General features: G+C 38.2%; 2 protein-coding genes across 2 annotated transcripts; one reads left to right on the forward strand and one right to left on the reverse strand.

Annotated features, from left to right (window-relative positions):
- The first annotated feature begins 427 nt into the window (after nt 1–427).
- On the forward strand, nt 428–787 carry LOC121804300 (probable aquaporin TIP5-1). Its single transcript, XM_042203798.1, has one exon. The coding sequence runs from the start codon at nt 428–430 to the stop codon at nt 785–787; it is 360 nt and encodes a 119-aa protein (XP_042059732.1).
- A 287-nt stretch (nt 788–1,074) lies between these two features.
- On the reverse strand, nt 1,075–2,962 carry LOC121802558 (F-box protein At5g07670-like). The gene has a single exon (XM_042202245.1). It carries the CDS (start codon nt 2,820–2,822, stop codon nt 1,320–1,322), a length of 1,503 nt encoding a protein of 500 aa, XP_042058179.1. The 5' UTR covers nt 2,823–2,962; the 3' UTR covers nt 1,075–1,319.
- Between the last annotated feature and the right edge of the window lie 16,630 nt (nt 2,963–19,592).

The raw sequence follows: 19,592 nt of genomic DNA on the forward strand, positions 1-19,592 counted from the left end.
CGATTTGGGGGAGGAGAAGGGATATATCAGATCTGTCTAAAGCCGCCAATGAGAGTGGCGTCTTCTTTGAAACCCGCCGACCTCGTTGGCGTATTTCATCAAAACGACATTCTACCCGGCGTTTCTACTTGCATAAACACGCCAACGTAAAAGGCGTTTTATAAGTATACACGCCAATGCGATTGGCGTTTTACACTCAATACTGTATTTATAAAAAATAATACTAAAATACGTTGAAATTAAAAGACGCCAACGTAGTTGGCGTTTTAAATAAAAACCGCCAATGTTGTTGGGGTTTTTACTTATAGAAACGCCAATGCGGTTGGCGTTTTTCTCATATTTGGAACATATAACAAAACGGGTACATTTCCGTTATTTCCAAGGCAAACTAGCCTAGAAACCCGATTTTCCCATTTCAACCTGACATATGATGTTTGCAGCAAATCCGGGTCACAAGATCCCGGACGAGATGACGGGGTTCGGCGCGTCGGTGCTCGAGGGCGTGATGACGTTCGGGCTCGTGTACACGGTTTACGCATCGAGGAGGGGCGGCGCGGTGGGGCCGTTGGCGGTCGGGTTCATGTTGGGCTGGTGCGAACGTGTTGGCGTCCGGGCCTTTCACGGGCGGCTCGATGAATCCGGCGCGCGCGTTTGGGGCAGCCGTTGTGGGAGGGAGTTTCAGGAATCAAGCGGTTTATTGGGTCGGGCCGGGGCCGCCCTGGCCGGAGTTCTCTACGACAATGTGGTGTTCCCTGTGCCAGTTTCGGAGGCAGTCGTCGATATCTAGTTACTTGTAAACAAGTTAGTGTAAGTTGAATTTAGTTGTGTTAGGTGTGTTTTGTATTTATCCTTTGAAGTAAATGATTGTTTTTTTACATGTTGAATTTGATGGACTGTTAGGTTGTGTTTGGTTATGTAGAAATAGGTGGACAATGTTGGATATAGAGTATTTTCGAGTCAATTTTACGTGTTTGTGGTGTTAACTTTGATATCGAAAAACTGTGAAAAGCTTGTTTGAACACAATTAAAATGCATTGCTAAGGCTTGATAACCCACAATTGTAAAATATGCTAATGAAATCAATATTGACCATTCCTTGCAACTAAAATAAATACGTATTGGAAGAGCACAGTTTCGTGCCAAACAACATAAAACTCTACTTTCGGCTCTAAAATCCTATCCCGAGTTAATTTTCTGGTTATACCCATCCCATAAAACCAAACGAGCCTCACTATAATACATACATTTTCAAAAATTTAGATCTAACAAATACTACTATTACACATAACATTAATAATACATGTGGTGATATCCAATCTTCAAGAATCCGACCTACTTCTAAACGACTTCCAATCACACGACTTGTTAAAGAACTTCCCACCCTTCCTCCCAACCCCGGTCCCGGCAAGGCCCGAGCAAAGCCGGCTTCTCGAATCCGGCTCCCATCTCAACTCTGCAAACGCAGTCGAAACCTCCGGATTGATCTCCTCATCCTTTATATTATTACAAGCCACCACTCTCAAGCTCCTGAGCTCGCTCCATCCCACGGTCACGCTCTCCAGCCCGCGCGCAGTCAGCAACGCGCATCCCTGGATCGACAGACTCCTCACCCTCCTCAAACCAACCGCGGCCGCAAACACCTCATCACTCAGACCCCAGCAGCTCTGCAGCACCAGCTCTGTAGCGTCACGACAGATGCGAAACAGAGCCGTTAAGCCCTTCTTGTCCCTCGTCTGGCATTTATCGAGACGCAAGCTCTTGATCACCGGACAATGCCCCAAATCATCGTACGGATTAGTATCGCTGTTGTCACTGTCGTCGCCATTTATTCGCTTGCAAGAAATCAGCCTCAAACTCGTTAAATTTTGGCAGAAGGGGAGACCTAGCATCCAGCCATCCTCCATATCGAGGTTGGTTAACGTGAGCTCATCGAGCATCGAGCAGCATTGCCCGATCGCCTTAACGCCCTCGTATCCGCCTCTGCATCCATTTAATTCGAGCCTCGTGAGCTTCTTGCATCCCTGCGCCAAGATGATCAATCCAACATCGGAAACGCTACCACTCAGCTGTAAAATCTGCAGATTCTGGCACGCGGCAATGCCGCGGAGGACTCGATCGCTGCACATACGCAGCTCGAGCTCTCGCAATTTAGGGCACTCCTCAGCTAAGGTGAGAACCCCCATCTCGGTAGCGTTCATCACTACCAATTTCGTCAAATTGGGGAATCCGGCGGCTAAAACCCTAACCCCTCTATCGATTTCCTCGCCGCTCAGCGCGTAATTCTCCGGAGAAAACCAGTCTCTCCGGTGGAAGCAATCGGAGCCGCCGGGGAAGGACACGTGGCTGTTCGTGACAGAAACCCCCAAATTCTGGGGGGAAAGGATGCAGCCGTTGACCAAATCGATTTCGACGAGATTAGGGAAGCGTGAAAGCAATCTGCCGGAGATGAGAAAGTACCAATCGAGAAGCTTGATTGAGGTGACGAGCCTGCCCTGGAGATTGAGCCACCGTTTGGAGACGAGGAAATTGGAATGTCGTTGAGATTTGGGGAGATGTGAGAGGATCTTGAGGAGGATTTGGTCGGAGAGGAGGGAGGTTTTGTCGATGATGAGGTCGGTGGGGGGGAAATGGTGGAGCTTGGATGCGCGGCGTGAAGAAGGCGGCGGCGGCGGGGGGATTTGGTTGAGGGATTTGGGGGTGAGGGGTTGTTTGTTGTTGAGGCGCATTGCGAAGAGGACATTGTTGAAGGCTTTCTTGCTCTTGAACCAGCTCGATTGTGATGGTGATGAGTGTTGGTTTTCTTTGTCGGGTGAAAACGTCATCGTTTTTGTTGATAGATTTCTCTGCTTCTGCTCTTCAGTTTCGAGCTCACTGTGGTTTGAAGCATTTAGATTGGGAAATGTTAACGGATAGATTTAGTGTGGGGTCCATTGCAGTTTATCTGGGTGAGTGGTATTCAAAATGAAAATGGGGAGAATCTATATGCGAAGGTAGCCGTTGTTGTTGATGTTTGACTATTTTTTTTCCCATTACAAATTAGAATTTTTTAAAAATATTTGTTTTATTTTTGGGTGATGAGATTACCTCATTCCAATTTATAATCTTTGTTGTGGACTTGGGATTAATCGGGGGAGAGCATTCGAATTTATGCAATTTATGAAAATTCAAAATTTTATATAAGAATGAATCTGATCTGAATTGTTCCAAAATTCAAATCTGAAATTTAATTATGAAATCAAATCTGTTTGAAATTATATAAAATATACTATATAAATCTAAAAATTCAAAAAATTTAAAACATGTATAAAATCCAAAAATCTAATATCAAATACAGTTAGAATTGTTCAACACAAATGTTTATAATTGTTAGGTTTATTTTTTTATTATATTAAATATTAAGATATATCAGTATAGGGGAACATTAAGTATCAGTTTAATATTAACCATTAGATTATGATGCTGGACGGATTAGATTTGTAGGAGATGTGATGGACCGTTTTACATTATTAGGTAGAATTGATACATTATAGGGGTAGAAATGTAAAAACTGCAATAATATCCTCCGTTTCTAAACTGCAAGTCATAATTAAGCGTGATTTTTGGAACAACGATTGGTATTCCAATTCCACTCTCTCTCTCATCACAAACGTCTCCCCTAATTCTTCTCTCCACCAAAACCCTAGCCGCCCCAAATCTGTTGAGAAAAACCGATTGCTCTGTCGTTATCGCCCTAAAGAGGGAGTGAAATCTACACTAGTCCGTCCTCTCTATATATCACATCGGTTTGCGGTGTTTTTTGCGAGACCGAGCAAACAATTTATCGAAGTTTTCTACAAAAGGCAAACAATCGACCGGCGTTTTACACATTCTGGTATTTTTTCGACCGACAATGTTTTAAAAAGGTCCATTTTTTGAAAATTTATGGTCGTTCTATTCGTTCTTGAGGTTGGTCTGTTCATTATTGCTATGCATTGTTCATTACGCGCTAAAGCATGTTACACTAATGATGATGTGTTATTAATATGCATTGTTATGAGAAATTAGTTGTACGAACATTGATTTTTGTTTTGCTGCAGAGAAATTGGTTTCTGTTCTTTAGTTTTCGGTATTTCTCATATACGGTTCTTCTCAAAACACATAAATTAGGTACATTATATTTTGGTATACACTGGCTGTTTAAACTGTTCTGACATTTTTCAGTTTGAATTATTCTATGCTTGAGATTTTGTTGAAATTTTGTCATGTTTAAATACATTATATGTTTGCTATTGATACATCATGTAACAGAAACTGCTCTGTTGAAAGAATTTGTTACATTACTGCACTATGTTGTTTTTAATTACTGCTTGTTATACTATGGTCTCACTAATGAATTATTGATGTATAGTATTACATTATGCACAGATATTTCGTAGTACATTATTGATGTATAATATTACATTATGCACGGATATCTTCTTATAATGTAATCTGTCTTCCTTAGTATTGAAATGTTGTGTACATTATGTTCTTTGATAGTATTACATTATGGGTAAATTGCTTCAAAAGTCGTCAACTTTGCAAATAGTTTGGTATTTCCCGTAAACTTTAAAAGTTGCATGAAAAGTCATGAACTTTACCAGGTGTTGCAAATTTCCCGTATGACCCGACCCGGTACATTTCGGCAAAAACTAATCCTACGTGGCTCGCCGGAGGCGTGACATGGCAAAATCTCCGGCTGTACAATAAAACGACGTTGTTTTTTAGTTTCAATTAAATTAAATTGAAGCATGAATTAGAAATCGATCTGTCTATTTGTTTGCAGATTTGTTTATTCGTTTATTTGAACTCGAATTGAGGCATAAAATAGATTGTTTGCAGATTAAAAGGGAAAAAAAAGTCATTTAATGCATAGCCAGCATCCTAATCATCCGCCACTTCAGCATAAAATTTACACGTCAACACTCGGATGGCCGGAATATCCGACACGGGAAATCGGCACCCAAATGTAAAGTTTGTGACTTTTCATGCAACATTTAAAGTTTACGGGAAATACCAAACTATTTGCAAAGTTGACGACTTTTGAAGCAATTTACCCTTACATTATTGATCAGCAATGATCTTTAAAAGTACGCAACTTTTAGAAATCAACTGTTCAGTAACATTATAGTTAGACACAATGTGACATTATTGTTTGGTAAATCTTACATTATCATCCAAACTCAAAGTTTACATCATGTAATATGTGTTTTATATTATTTATTACTATAAATATGTATCTTCAACCTGTGTTAATCGTGGTTTCAAAAAAAATCATAGTTGATTTGCTGACAAAATTCGAAAGGCCAAAATTAGCTAGGTTCATCCGACGGTGTTCAATACATGTTGTGACAATGCCATGGGGAAACGCACTGGGCCATCTCGACGGTGGTTGATGAACTTGAATTCTTAAAACAATGATTTCGTACTATGTGATTTGAAATGGATTTGTAGGGTATTTTGTTTAGATTTATTACGATGTGGAGCACTTGAGATGGTTTGAATGTTTGTTTTTGAATGCTCGTGTCTTGGTAATTGAATGTACATTTTTTTATAATGAATATTCCCTGCATAATAATGTAAAGTTACACTAGCAAATAATGTAGCATTAAAATCAACGATCATATAAGTGACCCTTATGCCTTTTAATGTACATGAACATATTTCTAACCTTTATCATTGTTTTTGTAATATTCTATTTTCTATGTTGAACACTTACTTCATAATAATGAACACTTATGAATTTTATAAGTGATCCTTGTGAATTTTATAATGACCCTTATGAATTTTATATAAGTGACCCTTATGAATTTTATATTGAACACTTACTACATAGTAATGTAAACTTAAACTTGTAAATAATGTAGCATTATAATCCACGATCACGTAAGTAACCCTTATATTGTTCGAGTAATATTACATTAGTTATAGAGCAACGTATACATTACTAATGTAAACCACAATAATAATGTACGGTTCTTATAAAATAATGTACTCTGACAGTAAAAATAATGTAGTAATTATAAAATGTATGGAAAATTAAATTTATGGAAAACAAACAATGAAATATTAACATTTCTCCTTGCCCTTAGCTTTCTCCTTCTCCTTCTCCTTCTCATTCTCATTCAGGCGGGCACAATTCATGGAATCATGATGGCTTAACTCTAGACATTTCACACATCTTCTTAGAGGTCTGTTGAACTCCTTTATAGCCTTCTATCTCTTCGAAATGAATAACATACATTATACGAACATAGTAATATACATTATTATGGATATATCGTACATGACTTCCAGTATGTGAATTTGTGGATACTATAACCTATCCCTATGGATAATTTAGCCCTATGGGGTTGGGTCTAACTTCCTCCAGTTAGTGACACTATGTTAATGAGACGATGCCATACCCTAGCCCCATGGACTACTAAACCCTTGAGGAATGGTGTTAACTTCCAGCCCTTAGGAACCTAATACGATGCTACATTACTGGATAAGTGACGTATACATTATCATGGATATATAGTATATTACTTCCAGTCTTTGAATTTTTGGATACTATCCCCTAGTCCTACGGATAAGTTAGCCTTATGGGGCTGTGTCTAACTTCCTTCGGTCAGTGACGCTATGTTAATGAGACGATACTACACCCTAGCCCCATGGACTACTAAACCATTGGAGAATGGTGTTAACTTCCGGCCCTCAAGGAACTAATACGATGCTACATTACTGGGTAAATGACGTGTACACTGTCATGGATATTTCATACATTACAAGTTGCAAATTCGATATTTCACATGCAAAACAAAACCAAATTGACGGGAATATACCAGAAATTGGATTTAATTACAGCCAATAAAATTGTGCTTCGTTCCCATCATTCAATATATGATATGAAAAACAATAAAATCAAGAACCTCTATTGACAAGCGTTTCCACCAAAAACACAAATACCACATCAATCATAAAAGAAGTCATTGTAATTACGTAAAGTTGTAATAGAAAAAAAATAACAACTTGGAAATACATCAAAAACTAGATGCAATTTAAATAAAAAAGATGTTGAATAACACGTTCAAAACAATGATAACAGTAGGGAGTTCATCACGATGGCAAACTGATATACTACAACAAAATTACTTTCTTCCATCGATGATACTAGTTTAGGATTGAACGAAATCCAATAAAAAAAACTCTTCGCAGGTGGTGAATCTCTGATAAATTGACCAATTGCATGAATTTTTTTTATTAAGGATTGTGATTAATCAAGACAACAACTGTAGAAATCATGGAATAAAATATGTCCGATCAATGGATTTTGACCAAATAATAAATGTGACGAGACATCTAATTTTGTGAAATTAAATGATATAACGTCGATCTACATTTTACGTAGATAAATGTAGTATATTCACATTCTCAAATCCGATTTCCGGTGAGTGAGAAATAGTGGATTAAAGTTGGGAATAATTAGTTTTTAACTAAAGCTTGAAGTTTGAGCTTAGGGAATAATTAACTAGTGTTAATTATCCCACATAGGAGAAGTGACACATCTTTTAATGTGCTTAAATTAAGTGACTTAATGTTACTTAATAATTATAGTGGACCAAGATGGGTGAAAGAGCTCACACGCGCGCCGTCGCCGCCCGCCTGTGTCCGTGCTCGCGGGCCTCGGGTCTCGATCTTGGACTTGGACTTGGCAATTGGTCTTCGGGCTCGGGTCTGGACCCGTAGTAATCTTTTTAGACCACCGCTGAGTCAGCAATCCAAGTGGCTTGACACATCGTCAAGCGCAGCTTGTAACAGCCAACGGTTAGGAATGAACCACGATGAGCCTTCATGGCTTGGTTGACCCTGCATGGTGGCTTGGCCTATAAATAGGCTAGCCATTCCACTGCATTTCACACACTGAATATCACAAGCATACTTCCTCTCTGCATAGTCTTTTCGAAGCTCTGCCTTCTTCCTCTTCCAGTTCGCCGGAGCTCGTTCCAACTGCGGTGTTGCAACGAACGAGACGTAGCTGTTTTATCTTTAGGGACGACACGCCAAAACCGAGAATACTACCGGGACGTATCTCGTCTTGCGGAAAGAGGCCTTCCTCGACTCGGCTAAGTTCATCTTACAGTTTCGAATTTCTTATTGTAATTTTTGTTTCTGTTTTTCTTTTCTTCGATCTTCTCTCGGGTTGTATTACGCCCGGTTAGTGTTTTTATAGCTATATCTCCAACAACAACAAAAAAACAATGGAATTCGACTTGCATAGCAGAACACCAGATGTCTACAATGGAGAGAGAGAGATGAGAGAGAAAATCTAGTTTAATTTAGGGAAAAAAATTAGAATCAATCTTCCTTAATCGTATGTGATATTAGAGGGAGAGATTTATGGGAATGAAATAGCCGATCACATTGTGGCTTCCCAAAATGACATTTTTGAATTTTTTTTAATATTTTAATTAAATACATGTGGCACTATTTTCGGCCATCAGATCCTCAAATCGTGGGGCTGAGATTCGGTTGGAAGAATGAACAATATATAGAAAAATGAGACGATAAGTTATCATGGATATATAGTATATTACTTCCAGTCTTTGAATTTTTGGATACTATCCCCTAGTCCTACGGATAAGTTAGCCTTATGGGGCTGTGTCTAACTTCCTTCGGTCAGTGACGCTATGTTAATGAGACGATACTACACCCTAGCCCCATGGACTACTAAACCATTGGAGAATGGTGTTAACTTCCGGCCCTCAAGGAACTAATACGATGCTACATTACTGGGTAAATGACGTGTACACTGTCATGGATATTTCATACATTACAAGTTGCAAATTCGATATTTCACATGCAAAACAAAACCAAATTGACGGGAATATACCAGAAATTGGATTTAATTACAACCAATAAAATTGTGCTTCGTTCCCATCATTCAATATATGATATGAAAAACAATAAAATCAAGAACCTCTATTGACAAGCGTTTCCACCAAAAACACAAATACCACATCAATCATAAAAGAAGTCATTGTAATTACGTAAAGTTGTAATAGAAAAAAAATAACAACTTGGAAATACATCAAAAACTAGATGCAATTTAAATAAAAAAGATGTTGAATAACACGTTCAAAACAATGATAACAGTAGGGAGTTCATCACGATGGCAAACTGATATACTACAACAAAATTACTTTCTTCCATCGATGATACTAGTTTAGGATTGAACGAAATCCAATAAAAAAAACTCTTCGCAGGTGGTGAATCTCTGATAAATTGACCAATTGCATGAATTTTTTTTATTAAGGATTGTGATTAATCAAGACAACAACTGTAGAAATCATGGAATAAAATATGTCCGATCAATGGATTTTGACCAAATAATAAATGTGACGAGACATCTAATTTTGTGAAATTAAATGATATAACGTCGATCTACATTTTACGTAGATAAATGTAGTATATTCACATTCTCAAATCCGATTTCCGGTGAGTGAGAAATAGTGGATTAAAGTTGGGAATAATTAGTTTTTAACTAAAGTTTGAAGTTTGAGCTTAGGGAATAATTAACTAGTGTTAATTATCCCACATAGGAGAAGTGACACATCTTTTAATGTGCTTAAATTAAGTGACTTAATGTTACTTAATAATTATAGTGGACCAAGATGGGTGAAAGAGCTCACACGCGCGCACACGCGCGCCGTCGCCGCCCGCCTGTGTCCGTGCTCGCGGGCCTCGGGTCTCGATCTTGGACTTGGACTTGGCAATTGGTCTTCGGGCTCGGGTCTGGACCCGTAGTAATCTTTTTAGACCACCGCTGAGTCAGCAATCCAAGTGGCTTGACACATCGTCAAGCGCAGCTTGTAACAGCCAACGGTTAGGAATGAACCACGATGAGCCTTCATGGCTTGGTTGACCCTGCATGGTGGCTTGGCCTATAAATAGGCTAGCCATTCCACTGCATTTCACACACTGAATATCACAAGCATACTTCCTCTCTGCATAGTCTTTTCGAAGCTCTGCCTTCTTCCTCTTCCAGTTCGCCGGAGCTCGTTCCAACTGCGGTGTTGCAACGAACGAGACGTAGCTGTTTTATCTTTAGGGACGACACGCCAAAACCGAGAATACTACCGGGACGTATCTCGTCTTGCGGAAAGAGGCCTTCCTCGACTCGGCTAAGTTCATCTTACAGTTTCGAATTTCTTATTGTAATTTTTGTTTCTGTTTTTCTTTTCTTCGATCTTCTCTCGGGTTGTATTACGCCCGGTTAGTGTTTTTATAGCTATATCTCCAACAACAACAAAAAAACAATGGAATTCGACTTGCATAGCAGAACACCAGATGTCTACAATGGAGAGAGAGAGATGAGAGAGAAAATCTAGTTTAATTTAGGGAAAAAAATTAGAATCAATCTTCCTTAATCGTATGTGATATTAGAGGGAGAGATTTATGGGAATGAAATAGCCGATCACATTGTGGCTTCCCAAAATGACATTTTTGAATTTTTTTTAATATTTTAATTAAATACATGTGGCACTATTTTCGGCCATCAGATCCTCAAATCGTGGGGCTGAGATTCGGTTGGAAGAATGAACAATATATAGAAAAATGAGACGATAAGTTATCATGGATATATAGTATATTACTTCCAGTCTTTGAATTTTTGGATACTATCCCCTAGTCCTACGGATAAGTTAGCCTTATGGGGCTGTGTCTAACTTCCTTCGGTCAGTGACGCTATGTTAATGAGACGATACTACACCCTAGCCCCATGGACTACTAAACCATTGGAGAATGGTGTTAACTTCCGGCCCTCAAGGAACTAATACGATGCTACATTACTGGGTAAATGACGTGTACACTGTCATGGATATTTCATACATTACAAGTTGCAAATTCGATATTTCACATGCAAAACAAAACCAAATTGACGGGAATATACCAGAAATTGGATTTAATTACAACCAATAAAATTGTGCTTCGTTCCCATCATTCAATATATGATATGAAAAACAATAAAATCAAGAACCTCTATTGACAAGCGTTTCCACCAAAAACACAAATACCACATCAATCATAAAAGAAGTCATTGTAATTACGTAAAGTTGTAATAGAAAAAAAATAACAACTTGGAAATACATCAAAAACTAGATGCAATTTAAATAAAAAAGATGTTGAATAACACGTTCAAAACAATGATAACAGTAGGGAGTTCATCACGATGGCAAACTGATATACTACAACAAAATTACTTTCTTCCATCGATGATACTAGTTTAGGATTGAACGAAATCCAATAAAAAAAACTCTTCGCAGGTGGTGAATCTCTGATAAATTGACCAATTGCATGAATTTTTTTTATTAAGGATTGTGATTAATCAAGACAACAACTGTAGAAATCATGGAATAAAATATGTCCGATCAATGGATTTTGACCAAATAATAAATGTGACGAGACATCTAATTTTGTGAAATTAAATGATATAACGTCGATCTACATTTTACGTAGATAAATGTAGTATATTCACATTCTCAAATCCGATTTCCGGTGAGTGAGAAATAGTGGATTAAAGTTGGGAATAATTAGTTTTTAACTAAAGCTTGAAGTTTGAGCTTAGGGAATAATTAACTAGTGTTAATTATCCCACATAGGAGAAGTGACACATCTTTTAATGTGCTTAAATTAAGTGACTTAATGTTACTTAATAATTATAGTGGACCAAGATGGGTGAAAGAGCTCACACGCGCGCACACGCGCGCCGTCGCCGCCCGCCTGTGTCCGTGCTCGCGGGCCTCGGGTCTCGATCTTGGACTTGGACTTGGCAATTGGTCTTCGGGCTCGGGTCTGGACCCGTAGTAATCTTTTTAGACCACCGCTGAGTCAGCAATCCAAGTGGCTTGACACATCGTCAAGCGCAGCTTGTAACAGCCAACGGTTAGGAATGAACCACGATGAGCCTTCATGGCTTGGTTGACCCTGCATGGTGGCTTGGCCTATAAATAGGCTAGCCATTCCACTGCATTTCACACACTGAATATCACAAGCATACTTCCTCTCTGCATAGTCTTTTCGAAGCTCTGCCTTCTTCCTCTTCCAGTTCGCCGGAGCTCGTTCCAACTGCGGTGTTGCAACGAACGAGACGTAGCTGTTTTATCTTTAGGGACGACACGCCAAAACCGAGAATACTACCGGGGCGTATCTCGTCTTGCGGAAAGAGGCCTTCCTCGACTCGGCTAAGTTCATCTTTACAGTTTCGAATTTCTTATTGTAATTTTTGTTTCTGTTTTTCTTTTCTTCGATCTTCTCTCGGGTTGTATTACGCCCGGTTAGTGTTTTTATAGCTATATCTCCAACAACAACAAAAAAACAATGGAATTCGACTTGCATAGCAGAACACCAGATGTCTACAATGGAGAGAGAGAGATGAGAGAGAAAATCTAGTTTAATTTAGGGAAAAAAATTAGAATCAATCTTCCTTAATCGTATGTGATATTAGAGGGAGAGATTTATGGGAATGAAATAGCCGATCACATTGTGGCTTCCCAAAATGACATTTTTGAATTTTTTTTAATATTTTAATTAAATACATGTGGCACTATTTTCGGCCATCAGATCCTCAAATCGTGGGGCTGAGATTCGGTTGGAAGAATGAACAATATATAGAAAAATGAGACGATAAGTTATCATGGATATATAGTATATTACTTCCAGTCTTTGAATTTTTGGATACTATCCCCTAGTCCTACGGATAAGTTAGCCTTATGGGGCTGTGTCTAACTTCCTTCGGTCAGTGACGCTATGTTAATGAGACGATACTACACCCTAGCCCCATGGACTACTAAACCATTGGAGAATGGTGTTAACTTCCGGCCCTCAAGGAACTAATACGATGCTACATTACTGGGTAAATGACGTGTACACTGTCATGGATATTTCATACATTACAAGTTGCAAATTCGATATTTCACATGCAAAACAAAACCAAATTGACGGGAATATACCAGAAATTGGATTTAATTACAACCAATAAAATTGTGCTTCGTTCCCATCATTCAATATATGATATGAAAAACAATAAAATCAAGAACCTCTATTGACAAGCGTTTCCACCAAAAACACAAATACCACATCAATCATAAAAGAAGTCATTGTAATTACGTAAAGTTGTAATAGAAAAAAAATAACAACTTGGAAATACATCAAAAACTAGATGCAATTTAAATAAAAAAGATGTTGAATAACACGTTCAAAACAATGATAACAGTAGGGAGTTCATCACGATGGCAAACTGATATACTACAACAAAATTACTTTCTTCCATCGATGATACTAGTTTAGGATTGAACGAAATCCAATAAAAAAAACTCTTCGCAGGTGGTGAATCTCTGATAAATTGACCAATTGCATGAATTTTTTTTATTAAGGATTGTGATTAATCAAGACAACAACTGTAGAAATCATGGAATAAAATATGTCCGATCAATGGATTTTGACCAAATAATAAATGTGACGAGACATCTAATTTTGTGAAATTAAATGATATAACGTCGATCTACATTTTACGTAGATAAATGTAGTATATTCACATTCTCAAATCCGATTTCCGGTGAGTGAGAAATAGTGGATTAAAGTTGGGAATAATTAGTTTTTAACTAAAGTTTGAAGTTTGAGCTTAGGGAATAATTAACTAGTGTTAATTATCCCACATAGGAGAAGTGACACATCTTTTAATGTGCTTAAATTAAGTGACTTAATGTTACTTAATAATTATAGTGGACCAAGATGGGTGAAAGAGCTCACACGCGCGCACACGCGCGCCGTCGCCGCCCGCCTGTGTCCGTGCTCGCGGGCCTCGGGTCTCGATCTTGGACTTGGACTTGGCAATTGGTCTTCGGGCTCGGGTCTGGACCCGTAGTAATCTTTTTAGACCACCGCTGAGTCAGCAATCCAAGTGGCTTGACACATCGTCAAGCGCAGCTTGTAACAGCCAACGGTTAGGAATGAACCACGATGAGCCTTCATGGCTTGGTTGACCCTGCATGGTGGCTTGGCCTATAAATAGGCTAGCCATTCCACTGCATTTCACACACTGAATATCACAAGCATACTTCCTCTCTGCATAGTCTTTTCGAAGCTCTGCCTTCTTCCTCTTCCAGTTCGCCGGAGCTCGTTCCAACTGCGGTGTTGCAACGAACGAGACGTAGCTGTTTTATCTTTAGGGACGACACGCCAAAACCGAGAATACTACCGGGACGTATCTCGTCTTGCGGAAAGAGGCCTTCCTCGACTCGGCTAAGTTCATCTTACAGTTTCGAATTTCTTATTGTAATTTTTGTTTCTGTTTTTCTTTTCTTCGATCTTCTCTCGGGTTGTATTACGCCCGGTTAGTGTTTTTATAGCTATATCTCCAACAACAACAAAAAAACAATGGAATTCGACTTGCATAGCAGAACACCAGATGTCTACAATGGAGAGAGAGAGATGAGAGAGAAAATCTAGTTTAATTTAGGGAAAAAAATTAGAATCAATCTTCCTTAATCGTATGTGATATTAGAGGGAGAGATTTATGGGAATGAAATAGCCGATCACATTGTGGCTTCCCAAAATGACATTTTTGAATTTTTTTTAATATTTTAATTAAATACATGTGGCACTATTTTCGGCCATCAGATCCTCAAATCGTGGGGCTGAGATTCGGTTGGAAGAATGAACAATATATAGAAAAATGAGACGATAAGTTATCATGGATATATAGTATATTACTTCCAGTCTTTGAATTTTTGGATACTATCCCCTAGTCCTACGGATAAGTTAGCCTTATGGGGCTGTGTCTAACTTCCTTCGGTCAGTGACGCTATGTTAATGAGACGATACTACACCCTAGCCCCATGGACTACTAAACCATTGGAGAATGGTGTTAACTTCCGGCCCTCAAGGAACTAATACGATGCTACATTACTGGGTAAATGACGTGTACACTGTCATGGATATTTCATACATTACAAGTTGCAAATTCGATATTTCACATGCAAAACAAAACCAAATTGACGGGAATATACCAGAAATTGGATTTAATTACAACCAATAAAATTGTGCTTCGTTCCCATCATTCAATATATGATATGAAAAACAATAAAATCAAGAACCTCTATTGACAAGCGTTTCCACCAAAAACACAAATACCACATCAATCATAAAAGAAGTCATTGTAATTACGTAAAGTTGTAATAGAAAAAAAATAACAACTTGGAAATACATCAAAAACTAGATGCAATTTAAATAAAAAAGATGTTGAATAACACGTTCAAAACAATGATAACAGTAGGGAGTTCATCACGATGGCAAACTGATATACTACAACAAAATTACTTTCTTCCATCGATGATACTAGTTTAGGATTGAACGAAATCCAATAAAAAAAACTCTTCGCAGGTGGTGAATCTCTGATAAATTGACCAATTGCATGAATTTTTTTTATTAAGGATTGTGATTAATCAAGACAACAACTGTAGAAATCATGGAATAAAATATGTCCGATCAATGGATTTTGACCAAATAATAAATGTGACGAGACATCTAATTTTGTGAAATTAAATGATATAACGTCGATCTACATTTTACGTAGATAAATGTAGTATATTCACATTCTCAAATCCGATTTCCGGTGAGTGAGAAATAGTGGATTAAAGTTGGGAATAATTAGTTTTTAACTAAAGCTTGAAGTTTGAGCTTAGGGAATAATTAACTAGTGTTAATTATCCCACATAGGAGAAGTGACACATCTTTTAATGTGCTTAAATTAAGTGACTTAATGTTACTTAATAATTATAGTGGACCAAGATGGGTGAAAGAGCTCACACGCGCGCACACGCGCGCCGTCGCCGCCCGCCTGTGTCCGTGCTCGCGGGCCTCGGGTCTCGATCTTGGACTTGGACTTGGCAATTGGTCTTCGGGCTCGGGTCTGGACCCGTAGTAATCTTTTTAGACCACCGCTGAGTCAGCAATCCAAGTGGCTTGACACATCGTCAAGCGCAGCTTGTAACAGCCAACGGTTAGGAATGAACCACGATGAGCCTTCATGGCTTGGTTGACCCTGCATGGTGGCTTGGCCTATAAATAGGCTAGCCATTCCACTGCATTTCACACACTGAATATCACAAGCATACTTCCTCTCTGCATAGTCTTTTCGAAGCTCTGCCTTCTTCCTCTTCCAGTTCGCCGGAGCTCGTTCCAACTGCGGTGTTGCAACGAACGAGACGTAGCTGTTTTATCTTTAGGGACGACACGCCAAAACCGAGAATACTACCGGGGCGTATCTCGTCTTGCGGAAAGAGGCCTTCCTCGACTCGGCTAAGTTCATCTTTACAGTTTCGAATTTCTTATTGTAATTTTTGTTTCTGTTTTTCTTTTCTTCGATCTTCTCTCGGGTTGTATTACGCCCGGTTAGTGTTTTTATAGCTATATCTCCAACAACAACAAAAAAACAATGGAATTCGACTTGCATAGCAGAACACCAGATGTCTACAATGGAGAGAGAGAGATGAGAGAGAAAATCTAGTTTAATTTAGGGAAAAAAATTAGAATCAATCTTCCTTAATCGTATGTGATATTAGAGGGAGAGATTTATGGGAATGAAATAGCCGATCACATTGTGGCTTCCCAAAATGACATTTTTGAATTTTTTTTAATATTTTAATTAAATACATGTGGCACTATTTTCGGCCATCAGATCCTCAAATCGTGGGGCTGAGATTCGGTTGGAAGAATGAACAATATATAGAAAAATGAGACGATAAGTTATCATGGATATATAGTATATTACTTCCAGTCTTTGAATTTTTGGATACTATCCCCTAGTCCTACGGATAAGTTAGCCTTATGGGGCTGTGTCTAACTTCCTTCGGTCAGTGACGCTATGTTAATGAGACGATACTACACCCTAGCCCCATGGACTACTAAACCATTGGAGAATGGTGTTAACTTCCGGCCCTCAAGGAACTAATACGATGCTACATTACTGGGTAAATGACGTGTACACTGTCATGGATATTTCATACATTACAAGTTGCAAATTCGATATTTCACATGCAAAACAAAACCAAATTGACGGGAATATACCAGAAATTGGATTTAATTACAACCAATAAAATTGTGCTTCGTTCCCATCATTCAATATATGATATGAAAAACAATAAAATCAAGAACCTCTATTGACAAGCGTTTCCACCAAAAACACAAATACCACATCAATCATAAAAGAAGTCATTGTAATTACGTAAAGTTGTAATAGAAAAAAAATAACAACTTGGAAATACATCAAAAACTAGATGCAATTTAAATAAAAAAGATGTTGAATAACACGTTCAAAACAATGATAACAGTAGGGAGTTCATCACGATGGCAAACTGATATACTACAACAAAATTACTTTCTTCCATCGATGATACTAGTTTAGGATTGAACGAAATCCAATAAAAAAAACTCTTCGCAGGTGGTGAATCTCTGATAAATTGACCAATTGCATGAATTTTTTTTATTAAGGATTGTGATTAATCAAGACAACAACTGTAGAAATCATGGAATAAAATATGTCCGATCAATGGATTTTGACCAAATAATAAATGTGACGAGACATCTAATTTTGTGAAATTAAATGATATAACGTCGATCTACATTTTACGTAGATAAATGTAGTATATTCACATTCTCAAATCCGATTTCCGGTGAGTGAGAAATAGTGGATTAAAGTTGGGAATAATTAGTTTTTAACTAAAGCTTGAAGTTTGAGCTTAGGGAATAATTAACTAGTGTTAATTATCCCACATAGGAGAAGTGACACATCTTTTAATGTGCTTAAATTAAGTGACTTAATGTTACTTAATAATTATAGTGGACCAAGATGGGTGAAAGAGCTCACACGCGCGCACACGCGCGCCGTCGCCGCCCGCCTGTGTCCGTGCTCGCGGGCCTCGGGTCTCGATCTTGGACTTGGACTTGGCAATTGGTCTTCGGGCTCGGGTCTGGACCCGTAGTAATCTTTTTAGACCACCGCTGAGTCAGCAATCCAAGTGGCTTGACACATCGTCAAGCGCAGCTTGTAACAGCCAACGGTTAGGAATGAACCACGATGAGCCTTCATGGCTTGGTTGACCCTGCATGGTGGCTTGGCCTATAAATAGGCTAGCCATTCCACTGCATTTCACACACTGAATATCACAAGCATACTTCCTCTCTGCATAGTCTTTTCGAAGCTCTGCCTTCTTCCTCTTCCAGTTCGCCGGAGCTCGTTCCAACTGCGGTGTTGCAACGAACGAGACGTAGCTGTTTTATCTTTAGGGACGACACGCCAAAACCGAGAATACTACCGGGGCGTATCTCGTCTTGCGGAAAGAGGCCTTCCTCGACTCGGCTAAGTTCATCTTTACAGTTTCGAATTTCTTATTGTAATTTTTGTTTCTGTTTTTCTTTTCTTCGATCTTCTCTCGGGTTGTATTACGCCCGGTTAGTGTTTTTATAGCTATATCTCCAATAACAACAAAAAAACAATGGAATTCGACTTGCATAGCAGAACACCAGATGTCTACAATGGAGAGAGAGAGATGAGAGAGAAAATCTAGTTTAATTTAGGGAAAAAAATTAGAATCAATCTTCCTTAATCGTATGTGATATTAGAGGGAGAGATTTATGGGAATGAAATAGCCGATCACATTGTGGCTTCCCAAAATGACATTTTTGAATTTTTTTTAATATTTTAATTAAATACATGTGGCACTATTTTCGGCCATCAGATCCTCAAATCGTGGGGCTGAGATTCGGTTGGAAGAATGAACAATATATAGAAAAATGACATGAATACATCCCAATTAGTATATTTTGAATTTTAGATTTAAAACATCTTTCAGATTCGATACGAACATCTGAAATTTTTTAAATTTCGGTTTGACTTGGATCAAATTTTTATGTTTTTGGAATATTTTGTTCACCATGGGAAGAATGAGAAAGTTTGAATGTAGAGGATTGTCTTTCGAATCTAACACGAGATAAATTGAAATTTGTCCAACGTTTCGTGATTTTAGCTGACTCGCCGAGCTCCTCCTTGCCGTGAGCAACTGCAATGCATCACCTCCCATCTCTTCTCGGTGAGATGAGCCCGAACCATAAATGACTCACAGTTGTGAATGCTTTTATTTGCTGACCAAACAAATAAGTAATTTAATTTAATTATTTTTATACTTTCTCGTCGTTTTTATATAAAATATTTTGACATTTATCGTCGTTGGTTTGATAATTGGATTTTATCTGCAATTAACTGAAAATTGAAAATTTGGTATGATGGTGTATTGATTAATTGAATTCATACCACCATATATAATTGGATATGACTGTTTTGACATTATGCACTTAATTTTGTAAACATATTCATACACACAAGTTTAATAAATATGATATAAATGAAATCATACTAATCAAACTTATGTGATACTCCATAAATTTAAACAATGCAAGTTTGATATAACATAATATGAATTTAACCATAAAAGATTACGATCTGTTTTTAAACAAAGCAGAGGATCTCCCCTGTT

This window comes from Salvia splendens, chromosome 5 (assembly GCF_004379255.2).
Source record: "Salvia splendens isolate huo1 chromosome 5, SspV2, whole genome shotgun sequence".
In the NCBI taxonomy this organism is placed as follows: Eukaryota; Viridiplantae; Streptophyta; class Magnoliopsida; order Lamiales; family Lamiaceae; genus Salvia; species Salvia splendens.